Here is a 21,903-nt window from a genome sequence, read left to right as displayed (position 1 = left end):
AAATATATGCTCATCTTGAATTTGATGTCAGCAACACGTTTCAAAAAAGTTGGGACAGGGGCATGTTTACCACTGTGTTGCATCACCTCTACTTTTAACAACACTCTAAACCTTTGGGAACTGAGGAGATCAGTTGCTGTAGTTTTGAAAGAGAAATGTTGTCCTATTCTTGCCTGATATATAATTTCAGTTGCTCAACAGTTCAGGGTCTCCTTTGTCATGTTTTGTGCTTCATAATGTGCCAAATGTTTTAAATGGGAGACAGGTCTGGACTGCAGGCAGGCCAGTTTAGCACCCAGACTCTTACTACGGAGCCATGCAGTTTTAACATGTGCAGAAAGTGGTTTGTCATGATCTTGCTGAAATACACAAGGCCTTCCCTGAAAAAGATTTTGTCTGGATGGCAGCATATTGCTCTGAAACATGTATATATCATTCAGCATTAATGAGGCCTTCCCAGATGTACAAGTTACCCATGTCATGTGCACTAATGCACCCTCATACCATGACAGATGCTGGCTTTTGAAGTGTGCACTGATAAGCTGGATGGTCACACTCCTCTTTAGCCTGGAGGACGTGGTGTCCATGATTTCCAAAAAGAATTTCTACTTTTGATTCATCAGCCCTCAGGACAATTTTCCACTTTGCCTCGGTCCATCATAAAAGAGCTCGGGCCCAGAGAAGCTGGCAGTGTTTCTGGATATTGTTTATATATGGTTTTAACTTGCATTTGTGGATATACGGTAGTAATGAACTGTTTTCACAGATGATGGTTTTCTGAAGTGTTCCTGAGCCCATACAGTGATTTCCACTACAGACACATATCTGATTTTAATGTAGTGTCACCTGAGGGCCTGAAGATCACAGACATCCAATGCCAGTTTTCAGCCTTGTCTCTTGCATACAGAGATTTCCCCAGATTCTCTGAATCTTTTAATGATATTATATGCTGTAGATGATGTGATCCCCAAATTCTTTGCCATTTTACATTGAGGAACATTATTCTTAAATTGTTGCACTGTCTGCTCACACAGTCTTTCACAGAGCAGTGAACCCCTCCCCATCTTTACTACTGAGACACTCCGCCTCTCTGGGATGCTCTTTTTATACTCAAACATATTACTGACCTGTTGCCAATTAACATTATTAGCTTTTTTTGTTACACAACTTTTTCAGTCTTTTGTTGACCTGTCCCAACTTTTCTGAAATGTGCTGCTGACATCATTGGGCGGCACGGTGGTGTAGTGCAGTGGTTTTCAAAGTGGGGGCTGCGGCCCCCTGGGGGGCCGCCAGGGGCACTAGGGGGCCTCAAAAAGTTGGAGGGACGATAACAAAAAAATTGCGAAAAAAAATATACTTTTAAAAATAATTATTATTAAATATATTGTAATTAGTTATTTAATCATTATTATAAAATATAATTATTAATAATAATACATCATATCGAAACGTTGTTTGCCATGCTCATCTCTCCGATTGCCTGTGACGTTGCGGTTTGCGCCATTTATCAAGCTGCTTTGCTCCTCAAGCTAGCGTATTGCTAGCGCAAAATGGACAGGTGTTTGAAGAAGACACCGAAGGAACAAACCAACAGCCCTGCTGTGGAGGACACTGCTGCGAAAAAAAAAAGAAGTCCTGGCCAACTAAAATTCGAAAATATGAGGCAGCATACGTTAAGTATGGCTTTACAGCCATACAGAAAAATGGCCATGATTGCCCAAAATGCGTCCTCTGTCTGGAGACCCTGTCAAATGAGTGCTTAAAACCTTCGAAACTTCAGCGTCACTTGGTACAAAAACATCCGACAGATGCCAAAAAAACAGTAGATTTCTTCAGACGCAAAGAAGAGCATTTGGTCAGGCAATCTGCTGCATTTACCCGGCAAGCTACTGTCCCCGAGTGGGCCCTGAAGGCATCATTTTTAGCCTCGTACCACATTGCTCGTGCTAAAAAACCTCACTCAATTGGAGAAGATTTGATTTTACCAGCCACCAAAGACATTGTCCAAGAATTGCTTGGTGAGGATGCTGCCAAAAAAAATCAATGCTGTCCCACTCTCTGATAACACCATGACGGATTGGTGACATGGCTCAAGACGTAGCTGCTCAGCTGTTGGAGCAGGCGAGAGCCAGCAAATACTTCGCACTTCAGCTGGATGAGAGCACAGATTTATCCAATGAGGCCCAACTGCTTGTGTACATCAGATTTATTTCACAGGAAAGATTTGTGGAGGAAATACTATTTTGTAAAGCACTTGAAAGAAGAACTACTGGGAAAGACATTTTTCAAGTTTTGGACGATTACATTGAGTCTAATGGATTGGACTGGACCCGTTGTGTGGGGGTGTGTTCGGACGGAGCCACGGCAATGACCGGGAAGATCAGTGGAGTGACCGCTCTCATTAAGCAGAAGGCCCCGCATGTAGTGGCCACACACTGCATGCTCCATCGTGAGGCACTGGTCGCAAAAAGGATGGATAACAAGTTGAATCAGGTACTACAGGAGGTTATACAGTTTATTGTTCAGTGCGAAAATATTTGTGTTGAAAACATGTTAGTTAATAATATTCTTATGCTAAACAAATGTAACAATTATTGACTATTGAATAAAAGTAAGAGAAAACATTCTAAAAGTTGATGTTTCTTTACATATTTTGTAGCATTGTCTGTGGGTTTGCAAAGGGGGTCCCCGGCCAGAAGCTAATGCTGTTTGGGGGGCCTTGGCATGGAAAAGTTTGGGAACCCCTGGTGTAGTGGTTAGCACGGTTGCCTCACAGCAAGAAGGTTCTGGGTTTGAACCCAGCGGCCGACGAGGGCCTTTCTGTGTGGAGTTTGCATGTTCTCCCCATGTCTGCATGGGTTTCCTCCGGGTGCTCCGGTTTCCCCCACAGTCCAAAGACATGTGGTTAGGTTAGTATGGGACGGCCTTGGGCTGAGGTGCCATTGAGCGAGGCACCTAACTCCCAACTGCTCCCCGGGCGCTATTAGCATGGCTGCCCATTGCTCTGTGTGTGTGTGTGTGTGTTCATTGCTCACGTGTGTGCATGTGTGTGTTCACTGCTTCAGATAGGTTAAATGCAGAGAGGAAATTTCACAAGTGTGTGATGAATAAAGTTATGCTTTCTTTCTTTCAAATTCAAAATGAGTATACAGTTTTCAAAAAACAATAAAATTTCTCAGTTTCAACATTTGATATGTTGTCTTTGTACCATTTTCAATGAAATATATGGTTTGCATGACTTGCACATTTTCACATTGTATTTTTATTTATGTTTACATGGTGTCCCAACTTTTTTTGGAATTAGGGTTGTATATTCAAGGTATTTTTACTTGCTATAATATTTCCTGCTGTGCAGGATTTGTCTGGTGACAGGAAAATGAGACCCTGTTTACACTTAGTTTTAAAATGCATCTTGGGTGATCAGATCACAAGTGGACAGCACTGAATACAAGTGTAAATGACCACCAAGACACATTCAAAACCCATACCAATTGCCAAGGCGGTCTGGGACGCATTTGACCACCGATCTTTTGTAATGTAATGTAAAGGCTAACGCATCCTGATGTGTCCCCAACAAGGACATACCAGGAAACGTATCGTAGGCAGTAAAGAAATCTGAACACAAGTGGTCAGCTGGACACTCTGGAGACACATGATAGACACCGGTGTAAAAGGCGACATGTCTCAGCTGTCTACTTGTGATCTGGTCACCTGAGATGCATTTTAAACTCAAGTGTAAACAGTGCTCGAGAGTGACCTCAGCACTGTTCTACTTTTTCAAATGTGTTCACTTGTTTATTAGATTGTATTATTGGGTAGGACTGTATGAGTGAAAGTAAATAATTTTGATGTCTGTTAAATAAGGAATAAAAGATAAAGCATGCTGTTATAGAAAAAAATCAACAATTTAATTACACTTAATCATGTGGAATTTCCATGAAACAAGTTTACATTATGTCATTTACCTTATAGCAGCTAAAAATAAAAAAAGTTATTCCTCATCAGCTGTTCTTTTTTCCTCATGCCTGAAGTTAATATAGCTTGTCATGCTACCAAGAAACCACCAAATCCTCTATCCTGAAGACTTTGCCATGGTGGAAAATTTAGTTAGTTTTCCCTCTGACTGTTACAAAGCACTAACAGAGGAGGCTCTTCTCCGAAATGCTAAATAACCATTTTCTCACAGAAAATGTCACCATTTCAATGATCATGCACATTTTAAAAATCCGTTTATATGAACCATCTGCCATACAAGTCCCTGTGTAATTTATTACTGCAAAAATGATAATGAGCCATTAATATAACCCTTGTAGCCAGAACTACTGTCTGAGCTGCTGTGACAGAAAAGAAATCAACACCTTTTGGTGAATCAGAATTGAGCATTCAGCAGCTCTGTGGTTTAATACACTATATGGCCAAAGGTTTGTGGACACTTGACCAATCACACCCATATGTGCTTTTGAAATATCCCATTCCTGATGTAGTCTGTTCCCTTTGTTATAACAGCCTCCACTCTTCTGGGAAGGCTATGGAGTATGGCTGTGGGGATTTGTGCTCATTCAGCTATAAAAGCACTCGTGAAGTCAGGCACTGATGTCAGGTAAGGATGTCTGGCATTGTAATGCTGGAACATGTTTGGGCCTCTTGGTTTCAGTGAAGGGAAATTGTAATCCTACAGTATACAAAGACATCCTATACAATTGTGCTTTTTTTGTCAATTGTGTGGCAATAATTTGGGAAAGACCCACATATGGGTGTGATGGTCACATGGCCACAAACTTTTGGATGTATAGTGCATCTAAAGTTATAGTAAACACACACACACACACACACACACACACACACACACACACACACACACACACACACACACTATAGCTGACAGAATGAAAACATCCAATTTACAGTCAACATCCAGCAAATTTACAATGCACCTGTAGGGAAAAAAATGTGAGACATAATCTACACAAGGTCAAGGCATTAAACTATGAATGAAAACAGCATAATTAAAAAGGGGGAAACAGTATAGACAAGAAGCTCACAAGAAAGTCACAATAATAAACTACAGCACTCACAACAAAACCAGCTTTGGGGTCTGGGGTCAGAGTGAATCAAAAAGCCACATGTTAGACAAAAACCAGAATACATCTAGAGCACAAACATCAGTAAAGATTAAAGCAGACGCTTAGCTAGAAGGCACATGAAGTGAGGGTGCAGCTAAGCCCTCAGGCAGAGGCAATTAGGACAGGAGAAGAGAGGAGTCAGGGTTAGCGGAGGCATCGGGGGGGGACAGGGTCGGTACCTGTCATCCTCAGGGGAGGCGTGTTGGATTAGGATCCTGGGGCTGGTGGGTCTGATGCGGGGGAGAGACTGCGTGCTCCTAAAAGAGTGTGTGTCCACCACACCCCAAGAGATTGGAGGTGAGAATGTGAAAGAGACAGGGCAAGTCAGGACAGAGACGCGGACTCTGTGCATTTAACATTTAATGATACGCAAACACTCGGGGACACTCAAGTCTGCTGTGATACTACCAAACACAATGCATTCTACACAGTCCAACACAACCTTTACACAGGAAACTGACATTCATTAACTGTAATACTGTAAAACTGAAAAATAACTATACCCATAAATTAATATAAATCATAAAAATGTTCGCATAACCAGCTCCGCAAAGATGATTAGCTATGTAATGCACACACATCTGTGAAAAATAGAAATGATCTGTCAAAACAGCAAAACTTAGGGACAGTGAATGGGGTCTTGTGAGTACCTTTCTCGATCGGGTGAATTGGAATTTGAATCTGGCCTCAGACAGTTGGTACTAGCACTTCTAACCCTGTCAAGAGGGGGCTGCAGATCACTAGGGTCACAACATGCCATCCAACGAAGAGAAGGGAAGGACATCAAAAAGATGCAAAAGAACAAGCAAATAATATTAGATCCAAAAAAAGAATGGGCTTCATCATGGCACACTAAAACAAAAGAGAAGCAATAAAGCCTGTTGAAAAGAGCATGATCCTGAAGTTTTAACTTGCTCATCATTGTAAAAAATAAAATAAATAAAAAATAGCCCCATTAAATTATATGAACATATTCCTTCTTTTTAACTCCAATTGTCATATAAATTTTTGGATATTGAATTCAAGTTTATAAGGTTTCAAAAATTAAACTTTCAAAAATTAAACTTAAAGTAATCCATTGTCTTGAATACTTGAGAGTTAAATCTTCAAGTTGAGTTTACTCACATTTTTAATTAAGGCAGCAGGTCAACTACTGTTTCTATGTTTAACCAACTTGAGATTTCGTAAAGTGCATAGTGCCTTGCATAAGTATTCACCTCTTGAACTTTTTCATACTTTGCATTCTTCTTACCTGGAACTGAAATGGACTTAACATTGACCTAACTTTTGACCATTGTATTTATTCAATATCTCTAACATTTGAAAGTTCAAAAAAGTTAATTCAACAAAAAGAGACGTTTACTGGTTGCATAAATATTTTCCCCCAGGTTAATTTACAAAAGTTTAAATGCGCCTCGGCTAGTTTTTCACTCTACATTCATGTTACCATCCTTTTTTTTTTGGCAAGTCAATTAGGGCATCTATTTTGCTGACATTAGAGGTAGTTTTAACACAATCGATTACAGACAAGTTCATTTCAGTTTTAATTGTATATATCAGAACTAAAGTAGGACAAAAGTTTACATATACCAAAATGACCGTCTCTTTTAACAGCCTGGAGAATTCCAGAAATGTGTTTAATTCCTGAGATGCTTGTAATTGGCCAATTTTTATAATTAGGAGTTAACTGGGAGTGCAATTGTGGTTGTAAAAGGGTCTACCTTTAGAGAGAGTATGTTTTTCCTCAATACCATGGGCAAATCCAAGTCTGTATCCTCCTTAGGAGCAACTTCCCAACAACTGAAGGCACCACAAGCAACTATACAAACAACTGTAAGCAAACATAAAAATCTTGGGGCCATGTAGACACTGCATTGTTCAGGAAGGAGGCATAAATTAACTATCAGTGATGAATGAACTTTGGTCTCAAAAGTGCTACTGAACCTCAAAACAACAATAAAAGAACTGGTGAAGGAGTTGGAGGCATCAGGTAACAAGGTATATACAGTACATCCACCATTAAGAGAGTCAGTAAAGTTAGGTTTTAAAAGAAAGATAGGTTTGCCAATTTATCTGAAGAACACCATCCCAACTGTGAAGCATGGGGGTGGCAGCACCATTTCAGAAAATACTAGTGCATCTCAAAAAATTAGAATATTGTGAAAAAGTTCAATATTTTCCATCAGTTATTTAAGAAAGTGAAAATGTTATATATTATAGACTCATTACACATAAACTAAAATGTTTCAAGCATTTTTCTATTTTAATTTTAATCAGTATGGCATACAGTACAAAAACATAAAAAAAAATGGAGGATTGTCAAAAAAAGTTGATTCAAGAACTTGGGAGAACTTCACAAGGAGTGGACTGAGGCTGGTGTCAGTGTATCAAGACCCATCACGAACAGACATCTTCAAGAAAGGGGATACAACTTTCGCATTCCTAATATCAAGCTACTCCTGAGCCAGAGACAGTGTCAGAAGTGTCTTATCTGGGCTAAGGAGAGGAAGAAATGGACTGTTGCTCAGTGGTCCAAAGTCCTCTTTTCAGATGAAAGTACATTTTGCATTTAATTTGGAAATCACAGTTCTAGAGTCTGGAGGAAGAGTGGAGAGGCACAGAATCCAAGGTGTTTGAAGCCCAGTGTGAAGTTTCCACAGTCTGTGATGATTTGGGGTGCCATGTCATCTGCTGGTGTTGGTCCACTGTATTTTATCAAGTCCAAAGTCAACACAGCCATCTACCAGGGGATTTTAGAGCACTTCATGCTTCCATCTGCTGACGAGCTTTTTGGAGATGCTGATTTCCTTTTCCAGCAGGACTTAGCACCTACCCACAGTGCCAAAACTACTACCAAATGGTGTGCTGACCATGATATTACTGTGTTTGATTGGCCAGCCAACTTGCCTGACCTGAACCCCATAGAGAATCTATGGGGTATTGTCAAGAGGAAGATGAGAAACACCCGACCCAAAAATACAGATACGCTGAAGGCCACTATCAAAGCAACCTGGGCTTCAATAACACCTCAGCAGTGCCACAGACTGATCACCTCCATGCCACACCGCATTGATACAGTAATTCATGGTAAAGGAGCCCCAACCAAGTATTGAGTGTATAAATGAATATACTTTTCAGAAGTTGGACATTTCTGTATTGTAAATCCTTTTTTGATTGATCTTAGGGAATATTCTAATAATTTGAGATACTGGATTTCTGATTTTCATGAGCTATAAGCCATAATCATCAAAATTAAAACAAAAAAGGCTTTAAATATTTCACTTTACATGTAATGAATATAGAATATATGAAAGTTTACCTTTTTGAATTAAATTATGAAAAAAAGGAACTTTTTCATGGTATTCTAATTTTTTGAGATGCACTAGTAGATGACATTTTGAGGAAGGAGGATTATTTAGAAATACTGAAGCAAAACCTGAATACTGTACATCAGCCAGAAATTTAAAACTTGGTTGCAACTGGGTTTTTTAGGAGGACAATGATCCTAAGCACACCTCCAAAGTTGTAATATAATGACTTAAAGACAACAAAGTGAAAGCATTGGTGTGGCTGAGAAAAACCTGTCTTGAATCCTACAGAAAATTTGTGGACTGAACTGAAAAAACATGTCCAAACAAGGACACCCAAACCCTGACGGAGTTACACCAGGAAAAAATGGGCAAAATTTCTGGCAAAAAATTGGTAAAAGCTGATAGATGGTTACCCTAAGAGTTTTATTCAAGTTCAAGCAATTAAAAGCTATGTCATTATATACCATATAGTGTAAAGTTTGACCAAATAAAAAGCTGAAATAGTAAATAAAACCCAAAATAAAACTTATCTATTATTTTGAAATTACATTAAATCCCCTAATTGACTTAACATAGGAAAAGTATGGTAATATGAAATGTGTGGAGATGTGAAAAATTGAGTCCGTCTTTAGCCAAGGCGTATGTAAATTTTTGTTGTCAACTGTACTTGGTAGAACCTTTGCAAATACAGCTGCAGGAATGCTGTCAGCCAAGGACAAGAATTTGAGGCTACAGTGGGTACAGGCTCATCAAAACCAGACAGCTGAAAAATGGAAAAAGTACAAGGCAACGTTCTTCAAATCTTGCCCAGTTTTGGTGAGCCTGTACCCACTGTAGCCTTAGAGTCCTCTTCTTGGCTCAAAGGAATGGTATCTGATGTGGTCTTCTGTTGTTGTAGCCCATCACCTTCAATGTTAAAAGGTATTTCGATTCTGAGATGCTTATATGCACGCCACTGTTATAAAGAGTGGTTATTAGAGTTTCCAGAACCTTCCTGTCAGCTTGAATCAGTCTGGCCATTCTAATGTGACACCTTTCACGTACTTGCCAACTCTACTGATTCACGCAGTAGTCTACCACCTTTGACAGGTAAATATCGCCTACCGCTTTTAGTTCTAAAAACTACCGCATTACAAAATAATAAATGAACACTGTTGGATTTGCTCTTCTGACCTCGTTTCAGTTGTTTTCAGGACAAGGGATACAAGTATATAGTGTCAAATAGTCATTTTAAGTGAAGCTGAGAGCCAATGGAATGGCACGGTGTGGCAGCGGGGACGTGGTCAAGCGCCGGTCTGTGACTGGAGGGCGGAGTCAGGGAAGGAAAGTGGCAGAATCACTACACCTGATGTCAATTAACCTGTGTTTGTGTGTCTTCCCAGTGACCGCGCCCTATATAAAGAGAGAGAGAGCAGAGGAAGTGAGCTCTCTCCTGAACCAGCCAACGTGTGTGTGTGAGACTGGGAGAGTATTTGTGTCTGAAAAGAACAAATAAATTGAGTTATGGAACTTTATCCTGGCCTGCCGTCTTTCTGTGCTCCTCCCCCTCCTACGAACTGCTACAGTAGTGCTGAAACCTGGGACGGAGCACAGAAAGACGGCAGGCCAGGATAAAGTTCCATAACTCAATTTATTTGTTCTTTTCAGACACAAATACTCTCCCAGTCTCACACACACACAAGTTGGCTGGTTCAGGAGAGAGCTCACTTCCTCTGCTCTCTCTCTCTTTATATAGGGTGCGGTCACTGGGAAGACACATAAACACAGGTTAATTGACATCAGGTGTAGTGATTCTGCCACTTACCTTCCCTGACTCCGCCCTCCAGTCACAGACCGGCGCTTGACCACGTCCCCGCTGCCACATACCCCCACCGCCCGACTCAGGCCGGGCAGCCGTCCGGCCTGCAGCTGACTCCCCCCCGACGGGAGAGAAAGACTGCCACAACCATCTGCGTCCCCGGCCTGTGGATCACCTTGAAGTTAAAGGGTTGGAGTGCCAGATACCAATGGGTGATCCGCGGGTTGGCATCCTTCATGCGGTGGAGCCACTGGAGGGGCGCGTGGTCCGAACAGAGGGTGAAAGGGCGTCCCAGCAGGTAGTAGCGGAGGGCGAGGACCGCCCACTTGATCGCGAGGCACTCCTTTTCGATTGTGCTGTAGCGCCCCTCGCGTACTGACAGCTTTCTGCTGATGTACAGCACTGGACGGTCCTCCCCCTCCTGGGACAAAACAGCCCCCAGCCCTCTGTCCGACGCATCCGTCTGTAACATAAAAGGGAGAGAAAAGTCAGGGGAGTGTAACAGTGGCCCCCCGCACAGTTCAGCCTTTACCTCAAAGAAAGCCCACTGGCATTGCTCCGTCCACTGGACCGGATCTGGTGCCCCTTTTTTAGTGAGATCAGTCAGCGGGCTGGTGACGTCCGAATAATTAGGTATAAACCTACGATAGTAGCCAGCCAGCCCCAGGAACTGTCTCACCCCCTTTTTGGTCTTGGGCCTCAGGCAGGCCGCAATTGCTGCTGTCTTGTTAATTTGGGGACGCACCTGCCCGTTGCCCAAGTGTAAGCCCAGATACCGTACTTCCACCCGCCCAATCGCACACTTCTTTGGGTTGGCTGTGAGACCCGCTTGCCTCAGCGACCTAAGGACGGCCCTAGGTGTTGTAAGTGCCACTGCCAGTCATTACTATAAATAATGATATCGTCGAGGTATGCGGCCACATAGGTGGCGTGGGGGCGGAGGACCCTGTCCATCAGCCGCTGAAACGTAGCGGGCGCCCCAAACACCACAAAAGGAAGTGTGACAAACTGGTGTAAGCCGAACGGTGTGGAAAAGGCCGTTTTTTCTCGGGATAATGGAGTCAAGGGTATCTGCGAATAACCCTTTGTCAAATCCAGCGTCGCGTAAAAGCGAGCCGTGCCTAGCTGATCGAGCAACTCATCAATACGAGGCATTGGGTACGCGTCGAATTTAGACACCACGTTGACTTTTCTGTAGTCCACACAGAACCGGACCGACCCGTTGGCCTTGGGAACCAAGACCACTGGGCTGCTCCAGTCACTGTGGGACTCCTCGACGATGCCCATTTCGAGCATGGCCTCGAGTTCTTCCCGAACCACTTTTTTCTTGTGTTCGGGTAGCCGGTAAGGGCGGCTGCGCACTACCACCCCCGGGGGCGTCTCAATGTGGTGCTCTATGAGGTCGGTGTGGCCGGGCAGGGGCGAGAACACTAGCCCAAATAATGGCCCGATTCTATTGGCCGGGGATTCGCGGTGATGTCCGTAGGTGGTGTACGGCGTGCCGCGAATGCCAGTTAGTAAATCCAGCGGCCATTCCAAAAGCGCCTTTGCGCCCTCTACCATTAATTGAGACACCGTTCTAAAGAATTGGGATGGATCTCGACGGGCCATTAGATCGGTCAGCATGAGGGTACCGCTTTATATTAGTTCTGGTGGACTATGCAACGCGATACCCGGAAGCAGTGCCTCTTCGCAATATCTCAGCACGCAGTATTGCGGAGGCACTCTTCCGCGTTATCTCCCGAGTTGGAATCCCGAAAGAGATTCTGACTGACCAAGGCACCTCGTTTATGTCATGGACACTGAACGAACTGTATGGGTTATTAGGTATTAAGCCGATCCGCACCAGCGTGTATCACCCACAAATGGACGGTTTAGTTGAACGGTTCCATCGCACCCTCAAGAATATAATTAAAAAATTCATAAGTGAGGACGCATGTAATTGGGATAAGTGGCTCGAACCCTTGTTGTTTTCAGTGCGAGAGGTCCCCCAAGCCTCCACGGGGTTCTCCCCGTTCGAATTATTATATGGGTGTAAGCCGCGCGGCATTCTAGATGTGCTGCGGGAAAATTGGGAGGAGGGACCTTCACCAAGTAAAAACGAAATTCAATACGTTATGGACCTGCACGCAAAACTCCACACACTCACACACCTAACCCAGGAGAATTTGCGGCAGGCCCAAGAACGGCAAACCTGCCTGTACGACAAGGGTACGCGCCTTAGGGAGTTCGCACCGGGAGATAAAGTACTCGTACTGTTGCCCACATCGAGCTCCAAATTGATCGCCAAGTGGCAAGGACCCTTTGAGGTCACACGGCGAGTCGGGGACGTCGACTACGAGGTGAGGCAAACGGACAGGGGTGGGGCGCTACAGATTTACCACCTCAATCTGCTCAAACTCTGGAATGAGGAGGTCCCCGTGGCGTTGGTGTCGGTGGTTCCAGAGAAGGCGGAGCTGGGGCTGGAGGTTCAAAAGGGAGCATTGGCATCGCATACCTCTCTGGTCCCCTGTGGAGACCACCTCTCCCCGACCCAACTCGCGGAGGTTGCCCAGTTGCAGGCCAAGTTTTCGGATGTGTTCTCGCCCCTGCCCGGCCGCACCGACCTCATAGAGCACCACATTGAGATGCCCCTGGGGGTGGTAGTGCGCAGCTGCCCTTACCGGCTACCCGAACACAAGAAAAAAGTGGACTGTCCAGTGCTGTACATCAGCAGAAAGCTGTCAGTACGCGAGGGGCGCTACAGCACAATCGAAAAGGAGTGCCTCGCGATCAAGTGGGCGGTCCTCGCCCTCCGCTACTACCTGCTGGGACGCCCTTTCACCCTCTGTTCGGACCACGCGCCCCTCCAGTGGCTCCACCGCATGAAGGATGCCAACCCGCGGATCACCCATTGGTATCTGGCACTCCAACCCTTTAACTTCAAGGTGATCCACAGGCTGGGGGCGCAGATGGTTGTGGCAGACTTTTTCTCCCGTCAAGGGGGGGGGTTCGGCTGCAGGCCGGACGGCTGCCCGGCCTGAGTCGGGCGGTGGGGGTATGTGGCAGCGGGGACGTGGTCAAGCGCCGGTCTGTGACTGGAGGGCGGAGTCAGGGAAGGTAAGTGGCAGAATCACTACACCTGATGTCAATTAACCGGTGTTTGTGTGTCTTCCCAGTGACCGCGCCCTATATAAAGAGAGAGAGCAGAGGAAGTGAGCTCTTTCCTGAACCAGCCAACTTGTGTGTGTGTGAGACTGGGAGAGTATTTGTGTCTGAAAAGAACAAATAAATTGAGTTATGGAACTTTATCCTGGCATGCCGTCTTTCTGTGCTCCTCCCCCTCCTATGAACTGCTACACACGGCAATGAGGTTGAATCTAAATTTAATTTCATTTAATCTAAATCTGAATCATGCATTTTGTGAAGTATGTCAGTCCGATTTCTCGATCAATTTTCTTCAAATATGGCTCTCAGAATGCATGAGAATGAATGCCCCATTTTACACCATTTTCCCATCCATCTATTATCTGTTATCTGTAGCCGCTTATCCTGTTGTCCAGGGTCACAGGCAAGCTGGACTATGGGCAAGAGGCGGGATACACTCTGGACAAGTCGCCAGGTCATCGCAGGGCTGACACAGAGACACAGCCATTCACACTTACATTCACACCTACGGTTAATTTAGAGCCGCCAATTAACCTAACCTGCATGTCTTTGGACTGTGGGGGAAACCGGAGCACCCGGAGGAAACCCACGCAGACACGGGGAGAACATGCAAACTCCATACAGAAAGGCCCTTATCGGCCGCTGGGCTCGAACCCAGGACCTTCTTGCTGTGAGGCGACAGTGCTAACCACTACACCACCGTGTTGCCCTTACACCATTTTTTTTTCAAAATTTTCCGGTGACACGTGCCCTCAGACCTTTCTATAAGGGTGCAACTACATCACGCAATCTGATCTACCGCTTTTCATTCTCCGAGAGTTGGCAAGTATGCTCTCAGCAAGGTATTTCTGCCCGCTGAACTGCTGCTGACTGCTTTTTGTACTATTCTGCCTACAGTAAAGAGACTGTTATATGTGGAATTTCCAGGAAATCAGCAGTTTCTGAAATACTCAAATCAGCCTACCTGGTAACAACAGCCATGCCACAGTCACCGAGTCACATTTTTCCCCATTCTGACGGTTAATGTAATTGAAGCTCTTGTCCTGTTTCTGCATGATTTTATGAATTGGGCTGCTGCCACATGACTGGCTGATTGGATAACTGCATGAATGAGCAGGTGTACAGATTAGTGTGTACACTACACAGTGAGTGTAATCCAAATAAGTCCATTTCAGTTTCAAGACAAGCGTTTATATAATTGGACTTTTCTGTGTCCATCTTGACCATGCTACTAATGATTTCATCAGAGATCCTGACCTCTGTACTTACTTACTGCTGCTATACTTAGGCTTTACTTAAGTTCAGACAAACGACAAAGCATGCAGATGGTAGACACAGTAAAATAACTTAAGACATTGAGAAATTGGATGTTAAAAAGCAAATAAATATTCATGCATAGCTTAATAACCAGCTCCTGCCAGTTGATCTACAGTATGTAGAGTTGTGTAATGAAATCAATCACACAATAATTAAAATAAATGTGTCATAATAACACTTAAATTATTTTTGTTTGTCTTTGGGCAGTGTGCCAGTAAGGAGTGGAAGGTTCCACTGGTAATGGCTCTTAACACTGAGTTACTGCTTGTATAATGCTGAGTGAAGAGCGAGAGAGGTTGAATATAAACACCTGAGAAAGATACACAGTATATGGAAAGAATATGACAGCATCTATTTCGTACACATACATTCAAACCAAAGACACAAAGGCCAGACAAACACTACAGATCATATTTTATTTCAATAAGAAGAGAATGTTATTAGCTACAGCTGAGTGATTATACACATGAAGTAAAGCCATGAAAATAATAAATGGAAAATAATATTTATTCTAACTCTTTAGAAAGATCCAGTCCTAGCGCAATTTTCTTTCTTTCTTTCTTTCTTTTTTCTTTTACCTTGTGATGTGCAGGCAGTCTGCGCTCCTACCCCGCACTGATCTGTGTATCAAGATGACCTCACTGCAATTACCATGGAAATGGGTGACACATGAGGGGGTAAACAAACAAATAAAGCAATAAACAAGCAAACACAAAGAGAGCGCATGGGTATAATAGGACCTGATGCAGACTGTAATTATCTTTGAACCACAGTAATGTTATATGATAGGGGCACACATTTTATGAAGCATTATTCAACATACCACATCCTGTATTTCCTAAGCATGAAAATGATGTGAAGGAAATTAGACCACGCTTCTCTGGATAAAATTAACTAGTAATAGGTTAGCAGCGATGTAACCTGGTAAGTTCAGGATGAATGTGGCCCGTAATGAAAAAGAGTTTCTGGGGAATGTTGGATAAATATATTCAAAGTGAATTTCAACACAGGTCTTTGACACAGACAAGCTTTCATAATGTCAAACCGTGAATAAAAAAGTGGCTCCTGCTGTTTCCTTCTTCATAAATGTGTAGCAAATCAAGAAATTCTGCAGAAGCACTGAAACTCACTGTACCTGAAAGATGTTTAACATTCCTAGAACATATACACACACAAGATTCATCTATGAGACAGTGGTTCCCTGTCCTAGTCCACGAGTCCTCCTGCTCTGCATTTCCCCTGCTCTTACACACTCATGTTGACATAGTAAGGGCTGGTGAATTAGTTAGTTAATTGGACCAAGGATTGGCGAGAATTGAGCAGAGGTACTCCATAACCAAGACTGGGAAATAACACTGTAAGGAAACATTACACATATGCAAGCATATTTATGTTTTTACCTGTCATCCACATATTCTCTCTCCTGTACACAACCATGCTCATTGTAGCGGGTTGGTGAATGAGACCTGCGGCTATGCTGTGCCTCATCCAAACTTCTGTAGACACACAAATAGAGACAAGTTACTTATAAACAAATGTTAACATATTTTTACAAGCCCTTATGGTTATAAGCATGGATATAGATTAGGATAATGATGATAGGGCATCTTCCAACCACATTCATCATCATCATCATCATCACCACAGGCATTTAACAGATGCTCTTATCCAGAGCGACATACAACATATCCAGAGCAGCCTGGGGAGCAGTTGAGGGTTAGGTGCCTTGCTCAAGGGCACTTCAACCATTCCTGCTGGTCCAGGGAATCAAACCAGCGACCTTTTGGTCCCAAAGTTGCTTCTCTCTAACCATTAGGCCATGGCTGCCCCATTCAAGGGAATACTGAATTGACACTACCAATATTTTTACTGATATATAAACTGCTATTTTAAAAAGTGCCACATAGTTTAGTCTCAGTTTCAGAAACTCCTTCCACCTTTTGTACATTTTTCTGGCCACAAACTTTCAACATCTTGAAGGCTGGAATCTGTGTGGCTATTTGCACTTCCATGTGCTAGATTCCAGCAAGAAAAACAAATTATGACCCAATGAGTTTTTCAGAACAAAGATATAATCATTAGAAAGAAAGGTTTAAAGAATCTTATATTTAAAAGTCAGTAAAGAGGCCTATGTGAAGTAACAGAGTGGTAAGTAAAGGAGTTAATCTTGTGTCAGAAAAGGTCTGTGATTGGTCATCTGCTATGTTAGTCAAATTCCATCCTTCTGGAGTTTTGGGCCACTTTAATTGACAAAATGTACCAACCACTGTAGCACTGGCCTGGCTTGCAACACAATACAAGAAGTGACATTGATATCAAGCTAACAGTTTATGCCTTTTAAAAAGGCACTCATTTAAATGACTTGGGAAAAGGCCCATTGCTCTGGCTCCCTCTCCATCACTAAAAATATTAGAAGAGAGAGGGAAGGAGAGTAAGGATGAAAAGTGGGGTAGCTGCAAAATCAGCAGAATATCATGGAAAGTTTGGTGCCTAATATCGAAGTGTTTGTGTTGTAGTTTGAATAGTTGAAGTATTGTAAACTCAAACTCCAAAAATTGTTAAAAAAAAACAAAACAAAAAAACCCAATGCTCTTGTGCTATTGTAAATTTTAGCTAGCAGTTCTCGCTTGCAAATCTCCAAGTGTAACTACTAGCAAGCTAGAATGCTGACTGCTCCACAGCCTCTTCACTCAAACTCAGTGCCTAACCTCACTAATACTTACGGGGCCGAATGAGTGCACACACACACACACACACACACACAGTACTGTGCAAAAGTCATAGGCACCCTATTGATTTTCAGTACAAACTTTGTTATACACTTTTTATTTTCTGATTTCTACATTATGGAACCAGTACAAAAACACTTTAGATTTCCAAACATTAGTTTTCCAGCATAAAATTAAATGCTGCAGAAAAATATTTGTATGTCAGTAAAGAAAGCAGTATATTATATAACAGACCACTTTTCAGCCAAAAACATAATGAAGGCTACTGGGTTTTGCTGCAAAATTAAGAAGCAAGTGTGACAGTCAAAGTGTCCAGAAGAACTGTGGCTGGTTCTGTAAGATGCTCAGTAAAACCTACAGCTCATTTCCTTATAAAACTGCACTCACTGTACCTGAGACTACTACTATTATTATTATTAATTTTTTTTTTTAAGCAAAGCATCATCACACCAAACACTGACTTTTTTCATGCATTACTGCTTACTGATCTTTATGGTATTTTTAAAAAAGTTCATTTAATTAAAAAAGTTATTAGTAAAAAATATTTGAAAATGTATTTTTTTTTAGTAGGGCAGTATGGAGGTGCAGTGGTTAGCACTGTTGCCTCACAGCAAGAAGGTTCTGGGTTCGAACCTCACAGCTGACGGGGGTCTTTCTGTGTGGAGTTTGCATGTTCTCGCTGTGTCTGTGTGGGTTTCCTCTGAGTGCTCTAGTTTCCCCCACAGTCCAAAGACATGCAGGTTAGGTACAATACCCAGTCACTGGGGTTGTACAGGCGAGTGCATACTTAGTGCCGGTCCCAAGGCCGGATAAATTGGGGAGCATTGCGTCAGGAAGGGCATCTGGTGTAAAATCTATAGCAAATTAAATATGTGGAACAAATCCACTGTGGTGACCCCAAACGGGAGCAGCCAAAAGAAAAAGAAGAAGATCCCATATTTTAAAATGTAGAAACATCTAATTTCATTAGTTTTGAAGGCATATTTGCTCTACAGCATTTCATTGCATGTGCCTAAGACTTATATATATATATATATATATATATATATATATATATATATATATATATATATATATATATATATATATATTCCCCAGTGTATGTCTTGGTCTCCAAACTGACTTACATAAAACAGCATAAGACATCTGGCTTAGTTGCTAGATGACTAAAGAGTATATGATACATGTTGAAAGGTAGATGCAAACATCAGAACCCATATTATTTTACTATTTTGTTAAATTATTAACATTTTCAAATACGTTATTTGGCAAACTTTGTATCTGGTTGGCTCATATTGTATCTTGATTATATTGCTCCCTGATTTTATCCACGAGCCTTTACACGTGCACTAAAATGCAAATGAAAATGTAAAATGTGTGAATTTGAATTACTTGTGTGGTCAAGTGCTCATTAAATGCTCTGTCCTACCTCTGCATGGGGACATTTGCAGGCCGTGATCTTGCTCTGCTCTCTGATTCCCTGTGAGGCGATACTGAGCGAGAGCGGTGATGTGTCGACCTCTGCTGCTCAGGAACCTCCAGTGTAGTCCGCTCCCTCTCCCTCTCTCTTTCCCTCTCCCTTTCTCTCCCTCGTTCCCTCTCCTTTTCTCTTGGTCGAGTTTCTGCAGCTGTAAGGACCCAAAAACACATAAAACATGCACTATTAGGGAAAAAAACTGTTTCAAAGGATTAGGCAAATCGTACAAAAAAATTACACTCAACTGGATTTCAAATATTCATGCAAAAATATAGCAGATACCTGTTTCATTAATTCCTCTAGTTTTCCAGCATCAACATTTGTTCATGAGACACTGCGTAGCATAAATTCCTTTTTTTTTATTTATAGATGTCTATTTTATTCAGACAAACATGCATTAACTAACTATACAGACTCACTGCTGTGGTACAAAACTCACTATTCTTGGCTAAAGAAACGAAACTATAAAAATTTACTTTACTTTTGGACTCTCTTCCTAATCACTACTTTTAGTGTTCTTGCTCAAGGCCACAGATTTGAAACAATTTAATGCACTCAATTTAATGCCTGCTTTGTAACTTTGCAAAGCTCACAGTCATAACAGATGTGCTGGAGAATGAAAGAGAATGAAAGCAAGGTATCAAGGATAAAACTACACCACCATGCACAATGAAAGGAGTGCAAATTGAGTACTGAAGAGAGGCTCAATCTCCCTCACTTCTTTTTCACTCTTCTTGCGTTCATTTTTCTCTGGTATTGTCATGCTCACACTGTGCATTGTGGTTAAAGTTTATTCTACGTGGCTACAGAGAAAAGCGCTGGAGACAAAACTACCCATAAGACCCACAAAAAAATGCTCTAATGTTACATGAGAGTTGATTGTGTATTTGCAGAAAAGAGTGATGATGTATTGCATGCTAAACCTATGGCATGGCTTGACATGTTGCATTGTCTCCAGAAAAACAGCAGACGCTTTCAGTAGAAGAGGAAAGCCTGCTGCTGACTCGTTGCTTCTCTCGTTCTGTATTCTACTGCACAAATCACAGTATTAGTGTAGAAGTTACTGGTGCCATGCCCCCCACCCACCTGCAGCCACTACGCCAATACCATCATCATAATCTGATTCTGTGATGCGCTGAGAGCCTGTGCAGACACACACACACACACACACACACACACACACACACACACACACACACACACACACAGACACCACAGAGACAGACAAATTGATATATATATACACACACACACACACACACACACACACACACACACACACACACACACACACACACACACAAGACAGATGGATAAAACAGACATATTTTACATGAATGCATGCACATGTGAAAAATGATCCTGTTTTTCTGAAATGGAAGAAAAATTACAAACAGATGAATAACCATTTGCATATTGGTATCCAATCAGTCACACTCCCCACTTGCACAAGTGACACAACAAAGATTCATAAATGTATAAAGGCAATTATATTCTCTGTATACAATTCTACTCTTTTTATGCACTTCAAATTAATCAGGTAAAAGATTGATGAGCACAGGATTTTTTTTTGAATGATCAAAAAAGGATCATTCAAAAGGAGGATTTTGGCAGAAAACCAAGTTTTAATATATGTTATTTATCAGGTGATGTGATATCATTTAATGCAGTCTTGCATTTCATCCTCTGTATTTTGGCAGAATTTGCAGGGGTTTTTTTTGTTTTGTTTGTTGGTTTTTTTTTTCTGTTTACCTCTGTCAAAGTTTGGTCATTAAAATCCCCAGCATGCATTAGCAAAATTAAGTTAATACAAATACAGTCACTGGAGAGTACTTCAGATTTCTGGCAGATGCTTTCTAGATCATTACTTGGCTTCTTTCTGCCTTCCACAGCCACAAATTCCACCTCTAAGACGTTTCATAATGAGGGATTTTAAACTGGTATTTTTAATACTGATGCTTGGAAATCTCACTCTGGTGATGACTATAAAACATGTTTTAGCCAGAGTCTCCCTTTAAGAGAAATTTATTTATTTATTTATTTTTTAATCTCGACCTTCTGTATTGTCCTAAATTTTAACCTGTCATTTTTATCTTTTAATTATACTATTTGCTTACGGGTATTTAAAGATTTGTATAGTTAATTTCTATTGCTGTTTACATTCTTGTATTGGTATAGTGTGTATTTTTCTTAGATAGAGTAATTGCACTGGTATATTCCTGCATTGTCCACTTTTTGCACCACCGCCATGGTACACATTCTATTCTACCATAGCATCCTACCGCACCACTTCCACTATGCATACTGCCTAGAATCTGTGATCATCTCACAGTTGTCTTCTGTGAGTGGTTTTTTTTTTTTGCTTGTGTGTGTGTGTGTGTGTGTGTGTGTGTGTGTGTGTGTGTGTGTGTGTGTGTGTGTGTGCGCACATGTGTATATGTGTGTGCATATGTGTATATATGTGTGCATATGTGTATATATGTATGTGTGTGGTATGCGTGTGTGTGTGTGTGTGTATGTATGTATAGTGGTGCTTGAAAGTTTGTGAACCCTTTAGAATTTTCTATATTTCTGCATAAATATGACCTAAAACATCATCAGATTTTCACACAAGTCCAAAACGTAGATAAAGAGAACCCAGTTAAACAAATGAGACAAACATATTATACTTGGTCATTTATTTATTGAGGAAAATGATCCAATATTACATATCTGTGAGTGGCAAAAGTATGTGAACCTCTAGGATTATCAGTTAATTTGAAGGTGAAATTAGAGTCAGGTGTTTTCAATCAATGGGATGACAATCAGGTGTGAGTGGGCACCCTGTTTTATTTAAAGAACAGGGGTCTATCAGATATGTAATACTGGATCATTTTCCTCAATAAATAAATGACCAAGTATAATATTTTTGTCTCATTTGTTTAACTGGGTTCTCTTTATCTACTTTTAGGACTTGTGTGAAAATATGATGATGTTTTAGGTCATATTTATGCAGAAATAT

At 41.8% G+C, this 21,903-nt stretch overlaps 1 protein-coding gene across 1 annotated transcript in view; it reads right to left on the bottom strand.

The window, feature by feature from the left end:
- Positions 1–21,903, bottom strand: part of LOC132889483 (regulating synaptic membrane exocytosis protein 1-like) — a 134,793-nt gene that overhangs the window by 17,292 nt on the left and 95,598 nt on the right. The window contains exons 16-21 of the mRNA XM_060926034.1: positions 19,989–20,045; positions 18,855–19,053; positions 16,097–16,192; positions 15,275–15,337; positions 5,774–5,863; positions 5,303–5,380 (exon numbers count right to left, since the gene is read on the bottom strand). Coding sequence (XP_060782017.1) covers positions 5,303–5,380; positions 5,774–5,863; positions 15,275–15,337; positions 16,097–16,192; positions 18,855–19,053; positions 19,989–20,045 — 583 coding nt within the window. The remainder of the gene's footprint in view (positions 1–5,302; positions 5,381–5,773; positions 5,864–15,274; positions 15,338–16,096; positions 16,193–18,854; positions 19,054–19,988; positions 20,046–21,903) is intronic.

Source organism: Neoarius graeffei, chromosome 7 (genome assembly GCF_027579695.1).
Source record: "Neoarius graeffei isolate fNeoGra1 chromosome 7, fNeoGra1.pri, whole genome shotgun sequence".
Taxonomy (NCBI): domain Eukaryota; kingdom Metazoa; phylum Chordata; class Actinopteri; order Siluriformes; family Ariidae; genus Neoarius; species Neoarius graeffei.
The sequence above is the reverse complement of the archived record's forward strand: the minus strand, read 5'-3'. Positions and strand labels throughout refer to the sequence as shown.